This window comes from Aquarana catesbeiana, linkage group LG03 (genome assembly GCF_042186555.1).
Source record: "Aquarana catesbeiana isolate 2022-GZ linkage group LG03, ASM4218655v1, whole genome shotgun sequence".
In the NCBI taxonomy this organism is placed as follows: domain Eukaryota; kingdom Metazoa; phylum Chordata; class Amphibia; order Anura; family Ranidae; genus Aquarana; species Aquarana catesbeiana.
Genome location: NC_133326.1, coordinates 732,065,232 through 732,092,443, shown reverse-complemented (window position 1 = coordinate 732,092,443; position 27,212 = coordinate 732,065,232). Strand labels below are relative to the sequence as shown.

General features: G+C 46.1%; 1 protein-coding gene across 2 annotated transcripts in view; it reads left to right on the top strand.

The window, feature by feature from the left end:
• The window catches only part of LOC141133831 (activated CDC42 kinase 1-like), a 35,096-nt gene extending 17,064 nt beyond the window's left edge, over positions 1-18,032 (top strand). For both annotated transcript variants that reach the window (XM_073623397.1, XM_073623396.1), the window contains exons 2-12: positions 4,104-4,427; positions 4,511-4,663; positions 7,389-7,666; positions 7,822-7,948; positions 9,241-9,387; positions 10,626-10,720; positions 11,269-11,433; positions 11,509-11,573; positions 11,786-12,180; positions 13,109-13,204; positions 15,392-18,032. In XM_073623397.1, the coding sequence (XP_073479498.1) occupies positions 4,104-4,427; positions 4,511-4,663; positions 7,389-7,666; positions 7,822-7,948; positions 9,241-9,387; positions 10,626-10,720; positions 11,269-11,433; positions 11,509-11,573; positions 11,786-12,180; positions 13,109-13,204; positions 15,392-15,514 (1,968 nt within the window). In that variant the 3' untranslated portion in view covers positions 15,515-18,032. The remainder of the gene's footprint in view (positions 1-4,103; positions 4,428-4,510; positions 4,664-7,388; positions 7,667-7,821; positions 7,949-9,240; positions 9,388-10,625; positions 10,721-11,268; positions 11,434-11,508; positions 11,574-11,785; positions 12,181-13,108; positions 13,205-15,391) is intronic.
• The last annotated feature ends 9,180 nt before the right edge of the window (positions 18,033-27,212 follow it).

Sequence of the window (27,212 nt, the reverse complement as noted above, 5' to 3'; positions counted from 1 at the left end):
TTCCCGCTGAAAAAAAGCCCTGTATATAGTATTATTATTCATTGCAGTTAATGCTTATATGCGCTGTTTTTCGCTGATTTGCTGATTCATGAGTTGATCCCAGTCTAGTGGTACAGAACTCTATTCTAAGTTACCTTGGCCTAGAGATTATACTGTCTAGCGGAGTGTATCTGAGCCCACCTTCTGTGTGTATATTTATGCTCAAAACACCATTTTTTCTAACCAATACATTGAGTTCATTTACCACTGAACTGTCTTAATTCCTGGTATTAAATCACAGCCGAGTTAAAGGTATCTACATTCATGTTCTTATTAGTGCTTGCAGAAGCTTTCACTCTACGAGGTGTGTCCGAGGGGCTTATGGGTGTTCTTGGAGAACAGAGAACCCAAATTACCAAGTACACTTACTGGATATGATTCACAACAATTCCCGAACATCGAGAGAACCAATGCAAATCAGACACCAGTTATTTCCAGTTCTACTCGTTCCCGTGCCACACTTCCTGCATTCCAGCTAAGCAGGTTCATGTGATATACAACCTTTTCCAAACATTTACAGAGCCCTTATTCTGTGTTCTGAAGTGTGCCATCCATTCACCCCAGCAGCAGTGGCGTCTCCAGCTTTCATATTTAGGGGGGGGCACATGGGGGGACAGGGACAAAAGTAGGGGGGCAACTATTAAATGCAATTATATATATATATATATATATATATATATATATATCCTGGGGCCCTTTACTACGATCCCACAACGGTCCTTTCACATGTTCTGCAGTGAGCTCCCTTCCTACTGTATTGGGGTCCCCCAGGGTGGCAGAAAACAAGAGTTATATGTCACCAGCATACCAAGAAAATATAAGGGTCCAAAGCAGTGGGAGAACTATCAGGGTTGCAAAGGTTGTCTTTCCACCGGGCCCTGGTGTTCTGCCACTGTGGGGTTCCCCAGCCTCCTCTTGCTGTCCTGCCCCTGCTATTGACAGCGCTGGTCTGGCATCTCTTGGAATTTACAAGCTGGTTCTCCTGTCCTAAGGACGGGAGAAATCAGTCTTTTTTTTCAGTAACTGAGAGTCCTGGTGGAGTCCTTCCTGCAAATCTCTCTTCTCCCTGCCAATGAGGATGCACGGGAAGGCGCAGATCGGGCGGCCGTGGTTGTGTGAGCGCTCGCATTATGCAGTGTCAGCGAGCAGAGGGAGGGGGGAGGAATCACCCGCAGGAGCTGACTGGGGACGCTTTCCCTCTTTGACATTGCCTTTTTGTAAAAAAAAGAAAAAATTTTTTTTTTAATTGGGGGGGGGGGCACATGGTGGGGCACAGCATAATGTTGGGGGAGTCAGGGCCCCCTCTGGCCCCCCTAGGGATGCCATTGCCCAGAAGAGATCTCTCCTAAAAAGTGCAGCCAGGCCTTCGTATCTGAGGTCTTACCTGTCGGTAGGCAGTTTGTGAGTTGGGGGGGGGGCACCTGGGTGTGGAGTGGCATATGATTACAAAAAGAAGATTGGGGCGATATACTGTATGTACACATTTACTTCAAGGATTTTCTTGCACTGTTCACATTTTACTTGGACTGATTTTGCACCGTGAACTTTATTGATTTATCATCTTTGGACACTTTTTGATGAATTGGTCGTCACATGATGATTTTTATGCAATATCCCTATGCTGATGGTTGAATTATTAATGTATTAGCACTTTGTTTGATAGAGCAACACAATTATTTTGTTTATTGCTTTTATCTGTATGTGGGAGTTTAGTGGGTGATGCCGTCAAAATCTTAGTTGATGTTAATTGGTTTCATATGATTGTTCGTTTTTTTTTTTTTTTTTTTAAGCGCAATCAATACTTCTTTTCCTATTGATCCTTGCATTGCTTCCCATGATGACCAACCTCCAGGCAGACTGCCACCAGAACAATTTATATTGAGCCCTTTTTCCTGCACTGCCAGCAGCAGAACTGGCACCCACTTCCACATCTATAGTCACACCCTCACTTACTACTCTGGGGGACTCTACAGCCATGGCCAAAAGTTTTTAGAATGACACAAATATTAATTTTCACAAGGTCAGCTGCCTCAGTTTTTATGATGGCATTTGCTTTTCCCCTAGAATGTTATGAAGAGTATTCAGATGAATTGCAATTAATTGCAAAGTCCCTCTTTACCATGAAAATGAACTTAATCCCTTAAAAAAGAAAAAAACATTTCCACTGCATTTGTGAAGAAGGCTTCAAAGCGCCCAAGAAAGTCCAGCAAGTGCCAGGACCGTTTCCTACAGTTGATTTAGCTGTGGGATCGGGGCACCGCCAGTGCAGAGCTTGCTCAGGAATGGCAGCAGGCAGGTGTGAGGACATCGGCACGCACAGCGAGGAGAAGACTTTTGGAGGATGGCCTGATGTCAAGAAGGGCAGCAAAGAAGACACTTCTGTCCAGGAAAAACTTTAGGGACAGATTGATATTCTGCAAAAGGTACAGGGATTGGACTGTTGAGGACTGGGGGAAAGTCATTTTCTCTAATGAATCTCCTTTCCAATTGTTTGGGGCATCCGGAAAAAACCTTGTTCAGATAAGAAAAGATGAGTGCTACCATCAGTCCTTTGTCATGCATCCTGAGACTATCCATGTGTGGGGTTGCTTCTCCGCCAAGGGAGTGGGCTCACTCACAATTTTGCCTAAGAACACAGCCATGAATAAAGGATGGTGGAAAAACATCCTCGGAGAGCAACTTCTCCCAACCATCCAAGAACAGTTTGGTGATGATGAACAATGCCTTTTCCAGCATGATGGAGCACCTTGCCATAAGGCAAAAGTGATAATTAAGTGGCTTGGGGACCAAAACATGGACATTTTGGGTCCATGGCCAGTAAAACTCTCCAGACCTTAATCCCATTCAGAACTTGTGGTCAATCCTCAAGAGGCGGGTGAACAAAAAAAAAAAAAACACCCACAAATTCTGACAAACTCCAAGCATTGATTATAGAAGAATGGGGAGTGGCCATCAGTCAGGATGTGGCCCAGAAGCTGAGTGACAGCATGCCGGGGAGAATTTCAGAGGTCTTGAAAAAAGAAGGGTCACCACTGCAAATATTGACTCTTTCCATAAACTTCATGTCATTGTCAATAAAAGCCTTTGACACTTATGGGATGCTTGTAATTATACTTCAGTATACCATAGTAACTTCTGACAAAAAGACCTAAAAACACTGAAGAAGCAGACTTTGTGAAAATAATATTTGTGTCGCTCTCAAAACTTCTAGCTGTAGTTACAATGCCTACACTCACTATGAAGGTTACCGACTCTAACAACAGTGACATCTAGTGGACAATTTGGAGAATTACACCGTGCACCTTTGTGCCCCTACCCTACAGCTGTGCTGTTATCTAAAGTTCTCGTGTTTCCAGAGTACTCCAGCCAAAACCTGCTTCATAGTTGGCTTCCATTTAGCCAATGTTGCAGCTCCTAATGTCACATGTTGAGCCGTTTCTGTGAAACCCGATGGCCAACGAGGGTCCTTATACCTAAATCCTATAAGGATCTGATGGGACTTTGACTCTCAAGCTGAATAGACAAAATAAGGCTCAATAGCATGGCGAATACAAACATTTAATAAAAAAGTAGTAATAATGCATAACTGAAATTCTTATATTGTTTAGTAAGCCTAATTGTGACTGGTTCTCTTTCATACCTTTCCTCAACCTGGGCTTAGGCAGTTGAGTCCCATTTCTTCTAGGTTAAGCTCCAGCACATCTATTGGAGAACACTATGGTGTCCCCTACATTTATCCCACTAAATGACCTGCACCACGTGGTCTTTTCTACAAAGACCTGAACCACACAACCTACACCACATGACCTACTCCACACTTCAGCAACGCCACTCATTGACGTTTGTTGGACACCCTAACTCACACCTTCCACTAATGTGTCTGCTCTTGACTACCAACCCAGTGGGCAAATCCAAGGATTCACTGAGCCATCAGTTCTATCTATACAGTTCTACCAAGAGAAAGCCACCATATTCCACACCATGAAATTGATGAGAGTCGTAGCTAAAAGCAACTCAAAAGAGACTAAACATTGTCATATTTTCTGCTTTTTCTGTTTCTTTAGATGTTTGCAGCAAGAAGACAAGATATCCCTTCACCAATTAAACAGGACTCAATGAATACCTCACCGTCTTTCCAGACTCCGACTTTTGTATTACACTCTACTTTATCACCTTTTTCCACAACCCCCCTTTCCACATCCCGCTCTACATCACCTATTTTCTCATTGCCCTCTCCCCTACCTCCTGCTTCCATACCACCCGCAACCCCTGGCTGTTACCTGAAGTGTCTGATCAATGACCAAGACCTGAACCTATTGGAGCGTCTGGGGGGCGGTTGCTTTGGGGTGGTCAAGAAAGGGGAATGGAGGATTTCCAATGGAAGAACAGTGAGTATTCCCTTCCTTTATCTTTACTAGCTCTCTGAGGTCCCTATCGTGTTCTGTCTCAATCATATACTACATCTTTACAGGTGAGTGTTGCTGTGAAAACCCTCCGTGCGGATGCCAACTGTGACCCTGAAGCCCTTCAGGATTTTCTGCAGGAAGTGAATGCGATGTACGCCTTGGAACACCCACATCTTATCCGACTCTATGGAGTGGTTCTTACACAACCAATGAAAATGGTGAGTGAGTGACACAAAACCTACTGAGGTAACTTGGAGAGAGTTAGGGCTGGTTTACTCTTGCTTCAAAATGTGGCATTGGACGCTCTTTATTAAAGCTCTCTGAATAGCAATCAAAGCTCCTGTCAAAAGGAAATGTAAATAAAATGGTCACCTTACAGTCCTGGTCACAGGTTGCGTTTGCTTTGCTTCAAAAATGATCCCCCATGTCGCTTTCTTGGTGGTTCAAAGTGTCTCCAAAGCCTCCATAGAAGTCTATGACAGAGCATGCTAACGGTACCCGCAACATTTGAGAGGCTTTCTTTCCTAGTTAGCTTTGCTTTGTTTTGGAGGTACTGCAGGTATGAGATATCCCAGGATGCACTGGGAAACCAACATACAAACCTGAAAGATGTCATCAGCAGTCATTTTTAGTTCATGTGTATATATTCTGGAAGTGTCTGGTGCAGACGTCACATCTGGTGTGCAGCGTGGAGCAGCAGAAAGGTGAGCGGGGTCTGGACCGGAGCGGAGCAACTAAAAGACGGCACACGTAGTGTGCAACATGGGAACGCTAGTGAAAGGTGATGGAGACCGGTGAGAGAAGACTGAGCATCAAGGGACCAGCAGAACTGGGGGGACCAGAGCAGGAGAAACTAGCAATGTCCATACACACAAAAAAGTCCAGGCGCATGAGTCACTGTCCAAAATGGGAAAATGCATAAACTGAGGTCGCTGCTATCCCAATACTCATAACCAATGAGACCAAATAGACAAAGCAAAATTTGAAAAAAAAAGCGCTGTACCACAGCAAGATAATTAAAATACCATTCCTTGCTAAAAGCATGAACGTTTATTGGATAAACAAGCGCATACAGAGGCAAGGGATGGTGCCAATCCAGAGGAAATACCTGGAGGTGGAAGCTACAAGAGTGACAGGGTGGCTCCTGGTATTACTATCAGTCAGCTTGGACTGTGAGATGAAGGGTGTGCACAGCCAAACTCCTGGGGATGGAAGGGAGGGCCATGTCCCAGCACAATGGCCCAATGGGGGAGCTGTTGGTGAGTTCAGCTCATGGGTGTATGGATCGGCCTCCTGTGGATACCAAGGCAGGTAGAACTGGCTGGGCCTGGCGGCCGTGTTGCATGACCCATCGCCCAGGGAGGATGTCACAAACTGGGCAGAAGTGAAGCCTGATGGCCACAAGCTGTGGGCAACGCTGGGAGGGAAAGCCAAGTCGAGAACACTGTGCCCAAGAAACGTGAAGAGCCAGCTGCAAAGACTACATGTTTTTGGACAAAAAAGCCCCTTCTTCAGGTCAGGGAGAGAGCTGGCTGAAACTAGCAATGTCACCTGTGGTATGCAGCGTGGGAGCAATATAGAGGGAGGAGAGCGGCTACCATAGAGAGGGGAAGATCAGCAAACCAAAGGATCAGCAGAGCTGGGGTTTGCTACTGAGTGGGGGGCTACTATTGAGCAGGGATCAGCAAAGCCGGGGGCTACTACTGAGCGGTAGATTAGCAGAGCTGCGGGTTACTACAGAGTGGGAGATCAACAAAGCTGGGGGTACTACTGAATGGGGCATCAGCAGAGTTGGGGGTACTACTGAACAGGGTATCTGTCACGTACCTGAATGGAGACTGAAATGACGAGGTCGGCCTCTCTTGTATCTCCAGTAAGTCACAGCTGGTTGCAGGACTGTAGTTGCAGAGCAGGAAGTCACAGCTGGTCGCAGGACTTTAATTGCAGACACTCGGGTAGTAGTGCTGAGCTGAGCAGGGCACCAGAGCAAGGTCACAGGGATTCATCAACAGGTGGGCAGCAGAGTACCGGAACATCAGGCAGAGACAGGTCAGATGGGGAGCCGGGTTCGTCAACAGGCGGGCAGCAGGGTACCGGAACATCAGGCAGAGACAGGTCAGATGGGAAGCCGGGATCAGGAACCAGAGATCAGGTATAGCAGAGTTCAGAGCAGGGTCAACAGGAGCCAAGGTCAGCAACGGGAATCAGACAGAACAAACACAGGTTTCAGGATAACAGGAACACAGCTGAAGACCAGTCAGCACCGATCAGTTGTTGGGACCCCCTTTAAGTAGGCCATCTGGCGCCAACTGGCGCTAAGGACGTGCTCCTGCGCGTGTACACAGAGCGCCGCGCATGCGCAAATGCGCGCACAGGCATCTATAGTTGCCCATAAGCGCGCATGCACGCCAGCACGTGCCAGGTGATTTCTACTGGTTTGCTTACAGTATCTGTTGAACAAAAGTGCCAATGAGCTGGGGATTTGCTGAACAAGGGTACCAATGATCTAGGGATCTGCTGAACGGGATACTAATGAGCTGGAGATCTGTTGAGTGGGGGTACTACTGAGCAGTGGTTCTACTGAGCCCCTTTAAAACAAATCGAAAATCAAAACATATAGGGCATTTGCTAAGCTTCATTAAAGCTTCAAAAAAGCACGACTGAAGCATCACAAACACATCTTGGAAGCATATTGAAACGGTAGGCGCTTTAATGTGTGTTAAAGTTGAAGCAAGTGTAAGTGAGCCCTAAATGTCATTTACACAAGAGAGGCACAAATACAGAAGGAACTTCAGTTCCCCCTATCATAATAATGACATCCTCCTGTAGGGTGACACAGAAAAGGAACATGAGTCCTATGTATCCTTCTGAATGGTCACAGAGGTATTATGTATATACTGTATCTGTATCATTTGGACCTTTTTTTCTATCTTTGTGTCTCAGGTTACAGAGTTGGCACCACTCGGATCCTTACTCGATCATCTACACTCTTTTGATGGCGTGTATTCTCTGCAGCTCTTGTGGTTATATTCCATGCAAATTGCCTCTGGGATGAGATACCTTGAGATGTGCAAGTTTATCCACAGGGACCTGGCAACTCGGAATGTATTGGTGGTCAGTGAAAAAATGGTAAAGATTGGAGATTTTGGATTGACGAGGACCTTGGCGGCAAATGATGACCATTACACCATGTCTCCTCACCGAAAGATACCCTTTGCATGGTGAGGATGGAATTCAACACATAGTTGGGTAGTAGAATCGAGTGAAGGATCTGTCCTCTATTGTGAGGAGTAAGATGCTAACCAAATCTAAGGTTAAGTTATGTTTGGAAAGTCTTAATCACTGATGAGTCCATTATTTTCCCCTTGTGTTATAGGTGTGCTCCGGAGAGCCTGAAGTTTGGCAAGTTTTCACACTCAAGTGATGTCTGGATGTTTGGGGTCACCATGTGGGAGATGTTCACCTATGGACAGGACCCGTGGCTTGGCCTAAATGGGAGACAGGTAATGTATAGATCCTGTGGAGCAGTGGTCTGCATATTGTGGCCATTTGCTTGCCTTCTCCTGACCCTTGGGGTACTATTCCTGCTACTGACACCAACAGTGGGACATAATTCATCTCAGTGACACCAGCAGTAGGGTAATATTCCTCCGATTAGTGCCATTGATAGGGCTCTATTTCTCCTGCTACTGACCTCCGGTGCTATATAATTAGGGATGAGCCCGATGTTCATCTGTTCGCCGAACAGCAAACATTATGCGGTGTTCGCGGCAAATTCGAAAGCCGCGGAACCCCGTTAAAGTCTTTGGGACATTAACATGAAGAGCCAAAAGTGATAATTTTAAAGGCTTATATGCAATTTATTGCCATAAAAAGTGTTTGGGGACCCGGGTCCTGCCCCAGGGGACATGGATCAATGCAAAAAGAAGTTTCAAAAACGGCCGTTTTTTCGTGAGCAGTGATTTTAATAATGCTTAAAGTGAAACAATAAAAGTGTAATATCCCTTTAAATATTGTGCCTTGGGGGCGTCTATAGTATGCCTGTTAAGTTGCGCATTTTTCCCGTGTTTAGAACAATACCACAGCAAAATGACATTTCTAAAGGAAAATAACAAATTTAAAACTGATCACGGCTGTAATGAATTGTTGGTTCTCGGCAATATAGATAAAACTCATTGAAAAAAACAGCATGGGTCCCCCCAGTCCATTACCAGGCCCTTTGGGTCTGGTATGAATATTAAGGGGAACCTGTACCAATTTTTTTTTTTAAATTGCGTGGGGGTCCCCTCCAAAATCCATACCAGGCCCTTCAGGTCTGGTATGAGCTAGCAGCTAGCTGTTACCATAACAACGGTATTCCTCTTCAAAGTAGTGATGTAAACCTGTGGCGGGCAGTCCCTAAGTGGTTAAAAAAAATTTTTGCATTGATCCATGTCCCCTGGGGCAGGATCCGGGTCCCCAAACACTTTTTATGGCAAAAACTTGCATAAAAGCCTTTAAAATGAGCACTTTTGATTTTTCATGTTCGTGTCCCATAGACTTTAACTGTGTTCGTCCGAATTTTTTGCCTGTTCGCAAGTTCTGGTGCGAACCAAACTGGGGGGTGTTCGACTCATCCTTATATATCATTTTTTATAGTCCCACTGACTACCAAGCCTGAGGCATTGCTTACTCCCACTGGTCTGAATCTGGTCCCCCTAAAATCTGAAAGGACAGTAAACTGCCCCATTATGCTGTAAAGTATCACCAATCACCTTGCCAGTCCTGAAGTTAGTAACTGTCTCCATTTCTCCAGATTTTAGCTGCAATTGAAAGAGATTCTGAGCGGCTGGAGTGCCCTGAAGATTGTCCTCTTGCTTTGTACAATGTGATGATGAAATGTTGGGCGTACATACCGAAAGAGAGACCAAATTTTACCTCTATCATCGGCCTTCTGCAAGAGGTGAGTGACTTGTCAATTGTATCAAAGAGATCTGTTTTACATATCATCTTCTAATTCTGAAAGGACTGCCCATGAACTGTCTGCAATATTGCCCTGTAGTGCACCCTCTGATGGATCCAGGGGAGCCTCTTTTTGGATGCAGGAGATCCATCTCTGATACTTCCCTCTACCCTAACATGCAATGGACTCGGAAGACTATCACCATTTTTGGCCTTTACTCTTATCTTTCATGGGTCCTGGGGGTCTGTCTTCAACTTTGGCCTCCTCGCTCATATAAATACATCTGGATCATCTGTCTCTGTTATCGCCTTGTGCTTTGGTCTGCAATAGATCTAGGAAGTGATTGACCTCTGCTTTTACCTCTGCTGGTGGTCTTTCTTCTTTAAAATACTTCCAGAAGATTTATCTCTGATGTTTCCATAAACAAATCTCGAATACAGTAGGTCTGGGATTTACAGTCTTCCCTACTCTGATCTGATATCTCCAATATTATGCTTTATACAATAATCATTTCAGGAGGTCTATCACCAGAGGGCTTCTACCCGTTGGGAGGTGCAGCTTGGTGTGGTGGTAGAAAATACACAGGGTCCAGTTGCAGCAAACAGAACTTGTATTAGAGTCAAAGTTCAACTTTACAACTAGCCCCACGGGAAGGCGCCTGACCAGAAACACTCACAGGTTGTAACGGCAATGTGGAACAGAGCAGGTCTTGGGAGAGCCGCCAGCATCTGTCTCAGTGGGCAGATTGCGGTCTGGCTGGTCTTTACTCAAATGGGAGGATCCCAGGGAGGATGGTGCATCCCAATATTGTCCTTACTCGTCTGCAACCTTTAACTACCGCTATTTCCTGACAGATGGGTGACCTGTTCCTAAACTACCCACTCCCAAAATTCGCACCAAACCCTTAAATAAAGTCTGCCTGACCCAAAGTGGCCACCAGGGTCACATGGGATGACAACATCCAACAGGATAGCTTTCCCAGTGACCCAGGAAACCACAGAGGAGCATTCCTCTTGACTTTCTCCTACTCTACACTGCTGCTGCAGTTGAGCGCCATCTGCAGTGGAGAAAGTGGAGTGCATCTGCCTACATATGAAACATGAAAATGTGAGATGTTTCTTAATATAAAGTTAAATTTCTGTAATTTCCTTAGTGCTGCACTCTAATACTATTCCTTACTCATTACATGACCTCTCTTGATAGTTCTTTATTTAATAGAAATCTTCTTAATTCTACAGGCGAAACCTCTTGAGGTACGACTTCTGCAGGAAGTTAACAATTCCTCTTGTCTGCCCCTGGATGCTGGGGATGTCGTCACTGTCATTGAAGTTGGGTAAGGAAAAATTTTTGTTCTCTGTACCCATGTACCTCCATCCACCATTCATCTCCTATCATACACAGCTAATAACTGGTCATCCGTCATCTTCTAAGAATGAATTATCTGTCTTCCCACTATTAACATACATTATCAATATTTCCTTGCTGAACATTATTGATCCGTCCATCGTTCACTATCTTCCATGTATGGTCAACTATTCATGATCTGTCTACTTGATCTAGAGAAGGTCACGGTGGCAGTAGACTAATTGGCCAAAGCTTTCATTTATTGTGCTATAGACTCAAGTTTTGCTTGTGGGATTTTTTCCGAGGCCACCTGTGGGAGATTTACTCTGGGCCTTGGACTTACCTTTGGTGGGCCTCCTCCATGTTTAAGATGCCCGAGATTGTTCCAGCTTTAGATTCTCTGGTGGCAACTATACTGTATATAAAAACCAACCCAGATACATGTTATTTTCTAACAAAATGTTTTTTTTTATTTGCTTTAGTACTTTTACATTCCTTGTATTGTTAGATAAGAATTTTGTAAATTCCTTCCCAAAGGTTTGACTCTAAGCTCTGGAGGGGACAGAATAAGAGGACTCTTAAAATTGGACCTTTTCCCGCTGGTGTCATCTGTTCAGAGGACTTTAACAATGCCTGTAACTCTTTGCACTTGCCCAAGAGTCTGGAAAAGCTGTCTCTTAGGAATGTTGACTCACAGAAAGAGTAAGTCTCTTACCACCCCTGACAAAAGCAAGTAACGGTACTTCTCACATACTCATGAGTTCTTGCTTCTTTCAGCATGAGAGCCAAAGCAAAGGAAGATCAAAGAATATGTGGTCCTAGAGGTGCAAAACTTCATCGATGTAAGTGTCTATGTGTGGTGAACATTGGCCCTTCCCATCTCCTCCCCTATTCTTTGCATGTCTTCCCTTCTTTCCTTTCTCCTTGCCTTACCTTCATCAGTTATAATACATTTTTATCTTCCAACCTCCGTCATTAGTTCTGTTTATTTTGGTCAGTTTCTTCCATTCTTCTCATGTCTTCTCTCTCATATTTATCTGAATTGCACCCACAGGCAGATCTAGAAGTCTGGAGAATATCCATGACTTGAAGGCAAAGGACAAGCATCATAGCCAGCCCTCGCCTAAGCCCTGTAGACCAGATATGAATTGTACAACAGCTCCGCCCCGTGTACTGTCTGCAAGAAGACTGAGCGACCAGCCCCCACGGAATTTGGTGGAAAATCTAATGCCTCCTAAAACAACATCCTCCAAGGATAGGTTTCTGGCTGTGCCCACCATGCATTGCCCCAGTCAGTCCTTGAGCTCCAATAAGAAAGATACATTTTCGTCTAACCCAAATTTGGGCTCAGGAGAGGCCCCGATTGTCACTCAAGTGACACGAGAATTGAAATCACGAAGATGCAGCAGCAAAATGACTCACAGCGAACTGCTGAGAAAAATCAGAGAGGTGAGGACACCAAAGGATCTACACATTATTATAAACATATGCAAGCATTTTGGGTGGACAGGAGGAGGGGTGCTATTGAAGGGAATGACAATAAATGAACTTTGCAGTGCTGGAGTTCTGGTGGTGGGCACTCCTCTATCTCTACTGGTGCCCCTTTGTCACCCTCTGGCTCCCATAATTCCCCATAGTCTGATGCAAAGAGTGACAGGAGGAGCTCAGAACCAGGAAATTCAGTGTGTAGGACCTAAAAAGTGTCAGATTGGAGGAAAGATGAAAAAGAGATGGATCAGAGGGGCTCCTCTGCCTCTCCTTAGCCAATCTACATGAAGTAGACCTTCAGGTATTTTGACTTCCTTTTTATATGCAACACCATCCTTAATATTCTTCATCTAGATGATTGGGTGTCTTGGTGAGCCTTCAGTACTTTGTACTTCAGTCCATCAGTACTTTGTGGGTAGTGATGAGCTGAATGTTGTATAGAGGAAAAGATTTACCCCAGATTGGTCTTATCTATTTATGTTCTTAATCGTTTGCTGGTCCACAGTCAGAATAACTTAAGCTGCTACAATGGTCCTCTGATTCCTTTTGAAAGAGGAAATAGATGTTTTCCTAGTGGCATGGCCACATGCGTATGATGCCTCATAAAGATATAGATCCCTTTTAGGGCCCATACAGGGCCCCTTCACCAGATCATTTTGATGCCGACAGATCCATAAATAATACGTCCAATAAAATATGCAGAGTCATTGGATCAACAGTAAAGTGAATTTATGTGTGGCTGCTCCTCAGACACTGATCCAAAACAACAGCCTCCATGTTCCTTTCATGACAGGTACACTTTAATGTAAGTGGTGCATTATCCAGGCACAGTTGAAATCCTGGCTGATGCGGACATACTGTATAATGTCAATGATCTACTTTGCTGCAGGTGGAGGATCAGATCCATGGCGTGACACCAGGGAAGTGCCATGAAGCCCTGCGTTACTTTGGAGGGGACGTGATGCGGGCCGTCCAGCACTTAAAGGTGACAATTTCCTAATAAATAAGCAAACTATTCAACTCACTGCTGAATATAGATTGGAAGTCGCTGACAAATGTCTCCTCTTTATCCTTGGTGCTTGGAACAAAGCTTTCTTCATGGAGTGTAAAACCATTTTATTCATTACAGGGGAATGGGAGTGAGTTTCACACCATACACAACATTAGAATTACCCAAATATCTATATGAAATCACACCCAATATTTAGTAGACCCTCATTTTGGGTACCTATCCAAAGATTGGAACTGGCAAGGGCTGGAATAGTTTGGAGGATTGAGTACAATCTTGTGAGATATTTCCTGGTGGCCATTGAGGACCTTCTATGAATGCTAGTTCGCCAGGTTGGCTATAATACTTTCTGCATTACTGACCTAGAACAAGTGTGGAGATCAGGAAAGTGCTTAGCCCTAATCTGTATTCTTGGTCCAGGTTAATCAATGAAACCAATGGAGCGACATAATATCCCTGAAGGTACCATTATCAAATTAGCAATGGAAACTATTGGAAAATATACCAAAAGGGAACAGAAGATCCATGGATGATAATTTTTAATTTGGGTTGGAGTTTGACACTTAACAGTTTGCTAGAGAAGATTCTTGCTGGCTGCTACAGCCCCCTACCATACTGTGTGGCTTGGACACAAGATGTCATGGGCCCTCAGCACTACCACCACCATGAACTTCAAGGTTAAATCTTTTATATAAATCTATATAAAGACATTTCAGAGCAAAATCAAATTCCATACTAAGATCTGAAGTTATTATAAAGAATTGTAACTATATTGTTACTTAAGAAACAAGAGTTGCCTAGAAAGAAGAATCAATACACATTTAGGGGTAGAAGTGAATCTTTCACCAGAAGGATGATTGAAAGGTGGAGGAAACAGAAGGTGGGGTTGTCAGAAAGTGTTGTGGTCAGAAGGTGGGCATTGTCAGAAGGTGGTGTGGTCAGGAGCTGGGGTAGTCAGAAGGTTGAATCTGTCAGAAGGTGAGGTGGTCAGCGGGTGGGGGTGGTAAAAAGGCAGGATTGTCAGGAGTTATGGTCATCAGAAGGTGGGGATTGTCAGATGAAGGGGTGGTTAGAAGGTGGGATAGTCAGAAGGTGGGTTCTGTCAAACTGCAGGGGCAGTAAGAAGGTACGGTGAATCTTAAGGTGAGGGCTGTCAGATGGTAGGGGCAGGCAGAAGGTGAGGGTTGTCAGCAGGTGGGGTGATCAAACGGTGGGGGGATAATAAGGTAGGGTTTTCAGAAGTTAGGGTGGTAAGGAGGTGGGGTTGTCAGATGGTTTGGTTGTCTGGAGGTTAGGTTGTCAGAAGGGGGGATAGTCAGAAAGTAGGGGGGTCAAAAGGTGAGGGTTGTCAGAAGGTGGGAGGATCACAAAGGTAGAGTTTGCAGAAGTTAGGGTGATCAGGAGGTGGGGTTGTCAAAAGGTTTGGTTGTCTGGAAGTTGGGTTGTCAGAAGGGGGGATGGTCAGAAAGTAGGGTGGTCAGAAGGTGGGGTGGTTAGAATGTGGGGTGGTCAGAAGTGGAGGATATCATGAGGTAGGGTTTTCAGAAATTAGGATGGTAAGAAGGTTTTGTTGTCTGGAGGTTGGGTGGTCAGAAGAAGCGAAGGTCAGAAAGTAGGGTGGTCAGAAGGTAGGGTGGTTCGAAGGTGGGGTGGTCAGCAGTTGAGGGTATCATGAGGTAGGGTTTTCAGAAGTTAGGATGGTCAGAGGGTTTGGTTGTTAAACATGTCAAAAGGTTGGGTTGTCATAGCAACTCAATTTGGAGTCATCTTGAATTACAACCCCAGTGGGACTGATGGAACAAGTTGGAGGGAATTCTCAACCCCCCATTAATGGAGAAAAGAGGTGTAAACTTCTGGTTCCATATTCACTACAGGAGAAATCCTTTGCACTTTGATTAACTGACTTATTATGACTATTTCATGGATTTAGGATTTATGCAATTTATGCTACATCATGCATAGTGAATGTGGGGGCACCCTGGTACAGTATTTAATATGACAGATCTGTCACATTTTAATGGATGATGGGTTGCTATATGACAAATGGTGAAGTGGATTGAGTTTTTGTAAAATAAAGTTCTTGAAATAGGTAGAATTTACATGAATTTACCAGTGTGAGGTTCTTCTCTGTGTATCATAGAATTTCTTCTTCTCTCTCTTCAGGTGGTTCATGTGTACAACATGAGCCAATACAATAAGGAGGAGTGCCGCCGAATCCTAGAGAACTTCAATTGGAACCTGGAAGTGGCTTCAAGCTATGTCCTGCGACATAGGAACCCTCAATAATGGGACTGACTGAAGGTTCTTACCTTTATGCAGACCAACTCAAAATTCCTGATGACCTAGAAAGGTGTCGAAGGTCATGTCTCTACATACTGGGATTTACCATCACAGCTCTGACTGTACTGACTCTACACACAAAGAAAGCTTCTGGATGTATTAGTTGACTTTTCTTCTGAATTCTGAGCTTGGCATGTTTTCAGCATCCCATCTGCCATTTTATTCAATCCTAACATCCCAGCACATTTGGATGCTGGCAATTAAGGAATTTCACTGAAGGAATTGCTTTGGCTGAACAGTTTAGTAAAATTGAGTAGCACCATGCAAAATGTTTTGCCTCTGCTTCATCTGAAAGACGTATCCAAATCAAGAGGAACCAGACTGTGCTTTCAGGAGTCCGACTTGGAAATGGCATTTGCTACATTTCAGAATGGTGTTACATTTATCGGTGATGCTCTTGTGTTAGAACATCTGAGGAGTCATCTATGGTCAGCTTCCACTGAGGGTTTTCCTGTCATAGATTGCTTTATTGCTCATAGGTCAACTGGCACTGCATTGTTGGGCTTGGTGTAACACTACGCCTGTGGTTAGATTAACACTGTGTGCCATATTGGGGTTGGTGTAACACTGTGCATCATCTTGTGGTTGGTGTAACACTGTAACCCAGCTTGTGGTTGGTGTAATACTGTGTACCATATTGGGGGCTGGTGCAACACTGTGTGCCACTGTGTGGTTGGTGTGACATTGTGCCCCAGCTTAAGGTTGGTGAAACACTGTGCACCATCTTGTGGTTGGTGAAACACTGGGTGCCATCTTGTGGTTGGCATAACACTGAGCGCCACTTGGAAAAAACAGCCAAAGGACACTTGTCACGTACCTTGGTTGAAAGCCAAGAGGGCTTCCCTTGCGGCTCTGGTAAAAGGCTCAAAGAAGTGCGGGTGCTAATAGCTTGGTACCAGGTCACTGCCCCAGACAGAGACATGGTCAAGGTGAGCCAGGGTCATACACGGTAAGGCAGGAGAAAGTATAGTCAGGTAGCAGGCTGGGGTCAGTACCAGGAAAGCAGGGAGAGCGAGGTCCAGTAGCATGGTCAAGGTCAATACCACAGACAAGGTCAGGAGCAAGCCAGGTCAGCAATGGGAGGTCAGTCAGGAAAAGCAGGAGCAGAGGAACACAGATTTCAGGATCCAGAGATTAGCACACATCTGGATCTCCTTTAGATAGGCAGCTCAGTGCCATACCTGGGATAGGCCGTGCACGGGTGCGCTGATGCACAAGGACATACGCGCCAGAGCTCATCTCTATGCTGGCACATGTGCATGAGCATTAGTTGTAGGAGACTGAGCATCAGCTGTATTTGTTTCCTGACATCACCAATAATCTTTTTTAGCTTTCTGTAATGGTGACATTCTGACCACCACTATAAGGGTTTTGTTCTTTCTACTAATCATTAATGTAGGAGGCATTTTTTTCCATTGACCCCCCCATGAATTGGTTTTAGTAACCGAGACCAGAAAAATATTCTAGGGGGTAAAAAAGGCTGCTGTAGACTGTACAATCAGGGGCTAGGCACTGAGACTCATGGAGGCCACCATTTTTGGAAATGTTCCATCCCTCTGGACACAGTTCTCCTCTCAAGGCAAGGTGTGTGATTCAGTTTTAAAATCTGGAAAATTCTCAAGAATTTTTTTTTACAAACTTTTCGTTTGTGGTAAACAAAGCGAGTTTTGTGACGATGGGTTGGGGTAGGGTGACAAGAAATGTGAATTAAGAAAGGAATCCGTGTCCAAGGCATAAGTGCAGCAGATGACATCCAGGTCTGTCACTGATGTGGGATGTTGACACATACTGTAGTTAATGATATAGGGGGCTGAGGCACTTAATAATAACATAATAATTTCTACCAAAGTGTAATTTCTACATAAGTGTATTAGCAGTTTAACACAGCAGTTCAGCTAAGGCATGCAAGCGGGTGCTTCCAAAGGGTTTACTGTATTGTGTGTATTTTTTGTATATATTTTTGACTGTTGTTGTTCTGAATGCTTTGTTGCATTTCTTTGTAAAATTGTATATTGCTATGTGAGTTAATTGCACAGTTTACTTATATTGCCCTGTAGAGTCGGTAAGTACTGAAAAGCAAGGGTTAACACTGCTGGTCCGGTTTCCCAGGCTTTTTTAGGATGTACCATCCTCTGCAGGGGGAAAACAGTTAAAAGGGGAACTGCCTCTATGGCAGGGGTTGGGTTTTGGTTCTGCTCCAGGATGGGAAGGGAATAGGAGCTGTGCCAGGATGTAATGGCTTTTTCTTCTGAACCCCCCCCCCCTTGTGGGATTTCAATCAGGGTTCCACTGCTAAATGGACTATAAAAGGACTTTCTCACCTATTTAAGGTATGACCACCTCATAGAGCACCAGGAAACATCTAAGGGGAACAAAGAGGTGCTTTGTAGTAGAAAATAAATGCTTGTATTATTTGTTATACTTAAACAATTTTTTTTTAGTAAAGAACTTTGTTTTTACGTAACTTTGCCTGGTCTGAACTGACTTCAGGACAACTGTAAAGGGGTGCATGTATGTTTAGTATATCACAGAACAGGGTTTACGTCTGGGGACAAAAGAAGTTAGGGAAGATGCAGTAAATATGTCTAACATGCAATGAAGCTATTCGGAGGAGGCTTTATTGCCGATGCTATTAACTACAATACTAGTATTGCGTGCATAAGCAACCAGCCAGTAGGGAAGCGGTGGCGACTTGACATAGGTAATAGAAGGCCCTGGTAGTGAATGAACTTTTATGCATAGACTTCTTCCCTAGTGACTGGAACCCCAATACTGGGTCCGACTCATGGCATGGGGTATCCTAGGGACCCAGTCTAGAAGTCACTGAAAATGAAGTGAGGCCTCAGGGAAGAATAAGTATGGGTTATGTACACAGTTGAGCTTCCTAGTATTCAAGAGTAACATTCGAATCAATGTCACTGGGATGATGTGATGGGCACCTGGGCTGGTGAAGTTCGATGTGCCAGCTCAGGGATGCTACACAAACAAGAGAAGTGTAATGAAGGACTGTGTTCCTTGTGTACAATGTAAAGAGTTACAGAAGTAAGGGTCATAGATTACTAGGAGTTAATTATGTCTGTGTGAAGTGTTGCTTTTAAGAAAAAGTGCTGCAACACTTGCGTTAAGCAACAACCTCAGCTCGCCTCTAGGGGCACTAGCGAGCGCTCTCTTCTTTCCCAGGCTTTAGGATGGTTCTATGGCCTGAAGGGACAAGGGTTAAATGGGCCATGAATGGTTACGATGGCTGGTACGAGACACCACCTACAGGCAGTAATATGAACCTGCCTGAACAACTTACAATCCATCTCCCTGGTCCTGTTTACCTCTAGACTAATAGAACACCTAGTCTACGACCATGTGAAGCTGCTACCTCACTAATAACAACCTTCTTTACCCCTTTCATTTTAGCTTTTGCCAGCAGCAGCAACTGCCCTAAAACTAAATTAACATAACCCTTTCTAAAACTCACTAACAACTTACCAAATGCTATAAACTAAGGGTCATCACACCATACTCATACTATTAGACCTCTCTGCTGCCTTTGATACAGTAGGCAACCCATTCCTCAAAAAACTCCACTTCCTCAGCCTTCAAGACTCTGCTTCTTCATGGGTCTACTCTCACCTATCACCATGTTCCTTCAGTGTCACCTACATCTTCGTAACTCCCATCTCCTCTTCCTGTAAAGATTTCCCAAGGTTTCATCCTCAGACCCCTTTTTTTCTCTTTCTTTCTACACCTCCTTCCTTTTTTCAGCTGATTACTACTTCCCATGGCTTCCAATACCATCTCTATTCTGATGACACCCAAATCTATCTTTCTACTCTTCAACTCACCATTTCAGTACCCTCACATATTACTTATTGTCAGGACCTGGGTCTGAACCAGTGACCTTTTTTGTGTTTGTTGAAGTGAGGAGGGGGTAGATTCTCTGTTCGTTTCAATTATTATCAGATCTCCCCTCCCCTTCCCTTGAACGGGAAGTGAGATGAACCTCCCAAGCAGGAGCGCCTATGACAACCTAACAAGGGCTCCAAGTAAAGTCCACATTCATTCTGACATGTAGCAATTCAAAAAATACAGTAGAACGAGGGGAGGGTCTTTTCGTGTGAATTTGGGGGCAACATTGAACATACACAAATCATTTAAATAACATGATTAGGGAATGCCATAAACCTGTGTGAGGTGTTACAGAACAATGTGATTTTCTCTGACAGTTTCAGTGACAGCATTTTTTCTTTATAGCCATTAGCTTGGCTAACATGCAACTGCAGCACTCCAGTAAGAGTCATTTTAGCTTTAAAAAAGGCCTTTTTTGGAGAGCTTTAACAGCAACACATGACTTTTCACCTAATGGCAGTAGACTTGCTGTGACTAGTGGAATATGGTTGGCAGTTTGTCCATTTCTCACTGAAGGGCACTTTCCAGCAAGGTAAAATTGGTCAGTGGCCAGACAGCTATAATGTGCAAGATTATGCCGAAATGTACTAGCGACAAGGAGCACAGACTGGGGCTTTACTACAAGAATTAGAAGACCGCAGATGATACAGCAACGTAAAACTATTCAACAGCAGGACCGTACTGAACTAGACTGGGCAGGACACAGGCAGGTGTTTTATCACAAGAGATCCACACATGATAAAGCAGTGAAAAATTGAATAGCTGCAGGAACATGTTTATTAGCAAGACTAAGACTCTTCTCTCCTCTTCCTCCCCTCTCCTCTCTCTTCTCTCTCCTCTCCCCTCTATTCTCCTCTCTTCTCTTCTCTCTTTTATCCCCTCTCCCCTCTCTCTTCTCTCCTCTACTCTCTCCTCTCCTCCATCTCCTCTTCTCTGCCCTCTCCTCTCCTCTATTCCCTATCCGTTATCCTATCTCTCCTCTCTCCTCTCTCCCCTCCCATTTCTGCCCTCTCCTCTCTCTTCTCTCCTCTCCTCTTATCTGCCCTCTCCTTTCCTCTGCCCTCTCCTCTAGCCTCTCCTCTCTTCTCCTCTATTCTTCTCTATTCTCTTCTCTCTTCTATCCTCTCTCCCCTCTCCCCTCTCTTCTCCCCTCTACTCTCTCCTCTCTTCCCTCTCCTCTTCTCTGCCCTCTCCTCTTCTCTGCCCTCTCTTCTTCTGTGCCCTCTCCTCATCCTCTCCTCTCCTCTATCCCCTATCCTCTATCCTATCTCTCCTCTCTCCCCTCCCCTCACTCCCCTCTCCTCTCTCTTCTCTCCTCTCCTCTTATCTGCCCTCTCCTCTCCTCTGCCCTCTCCTCTATCCTCTCCTCTTCTCTCTTCTCTATTGTCTTCTCTCTTCTATCCTCTCTCTTCTCTCCTCTACTCTCTCCTCTCTTCCCTCTCCTCTTCTCTGCCCTCTCCTCTTCTCTGCCCTCTCCTCATCCTCTCCTCTCCTCTATCCCCTATCCTCTATCCTATCTCTCCTCTATCCTCTCTCCCCTCCCCTCTCTCCCCTCCCCTCTCCTCTCTCTTCTCTCCTCTCCTCTTATTTGCCCTCTCCTCTATCCTCTCCTTTCCTCTCCTCTGCCCTCTCTTCTATACTCTCCTCTCCTTTCCTCTCCTCTGCCCTCTCCTCTATCCTCTCCTCTGCCCTTCCTTCTCTCCTCTGACCTCTCCTCTTCCCTCTCACCTTGCCTCTCTTCTCCTCTCTCCTCCCCCCCTCCTCTCTCTTTTCTCATCTCCTCTCCTCTTCTCTTCCCTCTCTTCTCCTAATCTACATGTGGGGTGCCGGATGCATGGATTCCAATGGGTTTTATTTTATTATTTTTTTTAAGCACATGATTAGAGCCTGAGGCTCTAATAGGCTTCAAAAAAGGGTAGCGACAATACCAGGAAGACAATAGCGGAGAATCCGGAAGATTCGCTATTGTCTTCCCGATTCGCTATTTTCTTCCTGATTCTCCTCCCGGCCAATCAGGAAGCAGTTCCTGAGACCCGATTGGCCAGGGAGTCTTAGGATCGCCGCATTCCCATCCTCCGTTTCTTCTGGAGGGGGGGGGGGTTTGGCATTGGTTTAGCCGCCCCTCCCAAAATTTTGAGCCGCCACTGGTAGAAGCTTCGGACAGCACAGTGGTGTAGTGGGTAGCACAGTGGTGTAGTAGGTAGCACTCTCGCCTAGCAGCAAGAAGGGTCACTGGTTCAAATCTCAACCACGACACTACCTGCCTGGAGTTTGCATGTTCTCCCTGTGCCTGTGTGGGTTTCCTCCGGGTACTCCGGTTTCCTCCCACACTCCAAAGACATGCTGGTAGGTTAATTGGCTTCTGTCCAAAAATTGGCCCAAGTATAAGAATGTGGGCTTCTCGAGGGTAGGGACCGAGGTGAGTGTGCGATGTATGAGTGGAGCGCTTTCTAAATTGGCTGCACAATATGGGTACACTAAATAAAAATAGGGATAATTGTAGACACACACTCACTCAGGATGGACTGGATGGACTGGTGTCTTTATTCAACCTTAATAACTAAGCCTCTCCACATAGATCAGGCTTTCCTCATGGACAAGTGGCTTTGAATTGTAGGGAAACCTAAATAACACCCGGAGGCCACTTCCTGACACACATTGCTGCATACACACCATTACTGGATATTGTTTGAAACATCATTCTACATAGAACCTGAAAGGGGGAAACTATAGTTCTGCTTTAAGTGCACCTTACCTCTCTCTGTATGTTAGGAGTGTGAAACATATGAAAGATAGATGCCATTATACAACATGGACACTAGATGGCGGCAGACAGATAAATGCCAATATACAACATGGACACTAGATGGCGGCAGACAGATAGATGCCATTATACAACATGGACACTAGATGGCGGCAGACAGATAGATGCCACTATACAACATGAACACTAGATGGCAGCAAACAGATGAATGACGATCTACAACATGAGCACTAGATGGCGGCAGACAGCTAAATAACAATCTAGATTAGAACATGAATACTAGATGGGACTTTTCAGCACATGCCTGACAAATATTGCATAGTTACATAGTAGGTGAGGCTGAAAAAAGACACAAGTCCATCAAGTCCAACCTATGTGTGTGATTATGTGTCAGTATTACATTACATATCCCTGTATGTTGTGGTCATTCAGGTGATTATCTAATAGTTTCTTGAAGCTATCGATGCTCCCCGCTGAGACCACCGCTTGTGGAAGGGAATTCCACATCCTTGCCTCTCTTACAGTAAAGAACCCTCAACCTCATTGCTTTATATGGAATTTGGATGCGTTCACTTCATGTGAATACATTATATCATTGTATTGGAATTCATATAAAAACCGACACACATTTTTATTATGTTTGTTTTGGTTAAAAGGTTTCTATACTGATTGTCAGTAGCACGTTCCCAGTGTTCATATACAATATATTACTAGCAAAGCTTTGCATGTATAGAGGGATTCCTGGCTCTTATATATTGCAAATCACGCTCATACTGGAGAACTGCATCAACACGGGCAGTAAAATACTGGCCGACTGGCAACCTTACTTCCACCCCTCTCTATAAACTGTGTCACACCTGAGCAGCCTGGAGTAAATACTCCACCCATAGAGGTGGGCTTCCAAAATAAGACATTTTTTATCCACTCTAAGGCTTTTCTGGCCTCAGTCTGTGTGGGCTTTAGGCAGTCTCCCTGGATAAGCCTTGGCTACACAAAATACTCAACAGGATCAGGTATGGCATTGTTCCAATACAATCACATTAATGATTCAAGCAGATTTCCTGCTGTGTAGAACCTTCTAGGTAGGGGGCTATCCATTCTCCTACTCCATAGGTCATTGGATCTCCTACTCCATAGGTCATTGGATCTCCTACTCCATAGGTCATTGGTAGAGATGGGAGATGTTTTTTTTACCTACTCTGTAGGTAATTGGATGGGACCAGAGCTGTCCATCTTTTATTTTCCTACTCCAGGGGTCATTGGATAAGATGGGAGCTAACTGTCCTTCATACTCCTACTCCATAGTTAATTGAATGAGATGAGCTGTCCATTCTCTATTCATGTGTGTTTAAATTATGATATCGTCTTAATAACGATTTGTAAAGTTTTTGCATTTCAATGTGGGAGGCACCATTAAACCCAGATCTGACCCAGGTCTCTAGTTAGTAGGCACTCAGTCAATCACAAGTCATTGAGTTAGGCCCATCATTGTCTGTCCCATGCCCTGCTCACAAGAGACTTGGATGGGGTTTTTAGAGACAGCATAGCCCCTGAGGAGGCCATTGGAGAAAAGCAACGGAGGAGTCCAAAAGAGGACAAAGTAGGAGGAGAGCAGATGAGGAGTGCAGTGAGGGGATAGTGAAGGAGATCAGAGGAGGACAAAGTATGAGGAGCACCAGTGCACAAAGCAACGGATAAGGGAGGGGGCGAAAAGCAGAGGAGGATAGCAGAGGGGAAAATTAGAGGAGGGCATTGGAGGAGGACAGCAGAGGGGGAAAACAAAGGAGGAAGAGAGCAGAGGGGGGCAGCAAAGAAGGAGAGCAGAGGAGAAGAGCAGAGAAGGACACCAGAGAAGAGCAGATGGAGCTAGTAGAGGAGGAAAGCAGAGGACAGGGGAGAAGGTGAGCAGAGGAGGACAGCAGTGGAGAAGAGCAAAGGAGGAGTGGGGGGGAGCAGAGGAGGACACCAGAGAAAAGCAGATGGGGAGAGGAGAGGAGGAGAGCAGAGAAGGACAACGGGGAAAGAGAGCAAAGGGGAGGGGAGGACAGTGGAGGAGGAGAGGGGGACAGTGGAGAAGGAGAGCAGAGGAGGACAGTAGGAGAGGACAGTGGAGAAGGAGAGTAGAGGAGGAGAGCAGAGGAGGACAGTAGGGGAGGACACTGGAGAAGGAGAGCAGAGAAGGACGGTAGGAGAGGACAGTGGAGAAGGATAGTAGAGGAGGACACTGGAGAAGGAGAGCAGAGAAGGACGGTAGGAGAGGACAGTGGAGAAGGAGAGTAGAGGAGGAGAGTAGAGGAGGACAGTGGAGAAGGAGAGCAGAGAAGGACGGTAGGAGAGGACAGTGGAGGAGGAGAGTAGAGGAGGAGAGCAGAGGAGGACAACAGAGGAGGACAGTGGGGAAGGACACTGGAGAAGGAGAGCAGAGGAGGACAGTAGAAGAGGGCAGTGGAAAAGGAGAGCAGAGGAGGAGGAGAGCAGAGAAGGACAGTAGAGAAGGAGAACAGAGGAGGACAGTACAGTACAGGCAGACAGAGGAGAAGGAGAGCAGAGGAGGACAGTAGAAGAGGGCAGTGGAAAAGGAGAGCAGAGGAGGAGGAGAGCAGAGAAGGACAGTAGAGAAGGAGAACAGAGGAGGACAGTACAGTACAGGCAGACAGAGGAGAAGGAGAGCAGAGGAGGACAGCAGAGGAGGACAGCAGAGGGGGAGGACAGCAGAGGAGGAGGACAGCAGAGGAGGAGGACAGCAGAGGAGGACAGCAGGGGAGGAGGAGAGCAGAAGAGGACAGTGGAGAAAGCAGAAGAGGAGAGCAAAGTAAGAATGCAGAGGAGAACAGTGAAGTTGAAGATTAGTGAAGGACAGTAGAGGAGGACAGTGGAGGGGGCGAACAGTGGAGGACAGCAGAGGAGTGCAGAAGGGGAGAATAGCGGAGCAGAGCAGAGGTAGACATTAAAGAGGGCAGTGGAGGGGGATAATAGAGGAGGACAGCAGAGGAGGAGAGTAGAGGAAGAGAGCAGAGGGGGAGAGTAGAGTTAAAGATTAGTGGAGGACAGTGGAATAGGAGAGCAGAGAAGAGTAGAGTAGCGTGGAGGAGAAGGGAAGGAGATTGTAAGAGAAGTGAAGGAGAGTAGAAGAGGACAGTGGAAGAGAAGTGAAGGAGAGTAGAAGAGGAGAGCGGAGAAGGGAAGAAGAGTGGAGGAGAACAGTAGAGGAGGACAGAAGAAAAGGAGATTGTAGGAGAAGGGAAGTAGAGCAGAGGAGGAGAGTGGAGGAGAAGGGAAGGAGAGTAGAGGAGGAGAGTGGAGAAGAAGGGAAGGAAAGTAGAGGAGCAAAGTGGAGGAGTAGAAGGGAGTGGAGGAGAAGGGAAGGAGGGTAGAGGAGGAGAGTAGAGGCCAAGGGAATGAGAGTAGAGGAGGAGAGTGGAGGAGAAGGGAAGGAGGGTAGAGGAGGAGAGTAGAGGCCAAAGGAAAGAGAGTAGAGGAGGAGAGTGGAGGAGAAGCGAAGGAGAGTAGAGGAGGAGAGTGGAGGAGAAGGGAAGGAGAGTGGAGGAGAAGGGAAGGAGGGTAGATGTCAGAGAGGATCTCAGTTCAGGACACTTGCTGGGCACTCTGGAGTGCGCCGCGTCGCGATGGCTCGCGCTGGCGTGCGGGCGCGTGCGGGTGCGCGCGCGCGCCTGGGCGTGCTGGCGCGGTCGCGGTGTTTGGCGCCGGTTGCCCTATTTAGGTTGCTGGGATGCTGTGCTCGGTGCTGTCCGATCATCAGCTTCCTGTTCCCATGCTTCCTGTTTCCTGTGTACTGTTTGATCTCTCTGTGACCTGGCTTGTTTACTGGACTCTGCTCTGCTATCCGCCTGCATCTGACCCCTGGCCTGCCTCCGACTTTGAACCTGCCTGACCCCTCTGTACCGTACCGACTGCCTGCTGCCAAACCTGCTTGTGACCTGGACTTTGTATCTGCCTGCTCCTTTTGTACCGTGCTGACTGCCTGTTGCCAACCTTGCTTGTGTTCGGATCTGCCTACTCCTGCTCTGCACCTGTAGCTGACCTACAGCCTACCTATTATCTCCTGCCAGCTTGCTTCAGGACTTTGGGCCTCATCCCTGCTAACCACCCGCCAGGCTCTCATACCATATTCTGTGCTCCCGTGCCTTCTGTGTGCTCTATCAGGGGCCGGGAACCAGATACGTACGGGAGGCCATCCTCTGCTATATCGGGTTCGTCAGTCTGATACGGGTAAGTCTGACAGTAGAGGAGGAGAGTAGAGGCCAAGGGAATGAGAGTAGAGGAGGAGAGTGGAGGAGAAGGGAAGGAGGGTAGAGGAGGAGAGTAGAGGCCAAAGGAAAGAGAGTAGAGGAGGAGAGTGGAGGAGAAGCGAAGGAGAGTAGAGGAGGAGAGTGGAGGAGAAGGGAAGGAGAGTGGAGGAGAAGGGAAGGAGGGTAGATGTCAGAGAGGATCTCAGTTCAGGACACTTGCTGGGCACTCTGGAGTGCGCCGCGTCGCGATGGCTCGCGCTGGCGTGCGGGCGCGTGCGGGTGCGCGCGCGCGCCTGGGCATGCCGGCGCGGTCGCGGCGTTTGGCGCCGGTTGCCCTATTTAGGTTGCTGGGATGCTGTGCTCGGTGCTGTCCGATCATCAGCTTCCTGTTCCCATGCTTCCTGTTTCCTGTGTACTGTTTGATCTCTCTGTGACCTGGCTTGTTTACTGGACTCTGCTCTGCTATCCGCCTGCATCTGACCCCTGGCCTGCCTCCGACTTTGAACCTGCCTGACCCCTCTGTACCGTACCGACTGCCTGCTGCCAAACCTGCTTGTGACCTGGACTTTGTATCTGCCTGCTCCTTTTGTACCGTGCTGACTGCCTGTTGCCAACCTTGCTTGTGTTCGGATCTGCCTACTCCTGCTCTGCACCTGTAGCTGACCTACAGCCTACCTATTATCTCCTGCCAGCTTGCTTCAGGACTTTGGGCCTCATCCCTGCTAACCAC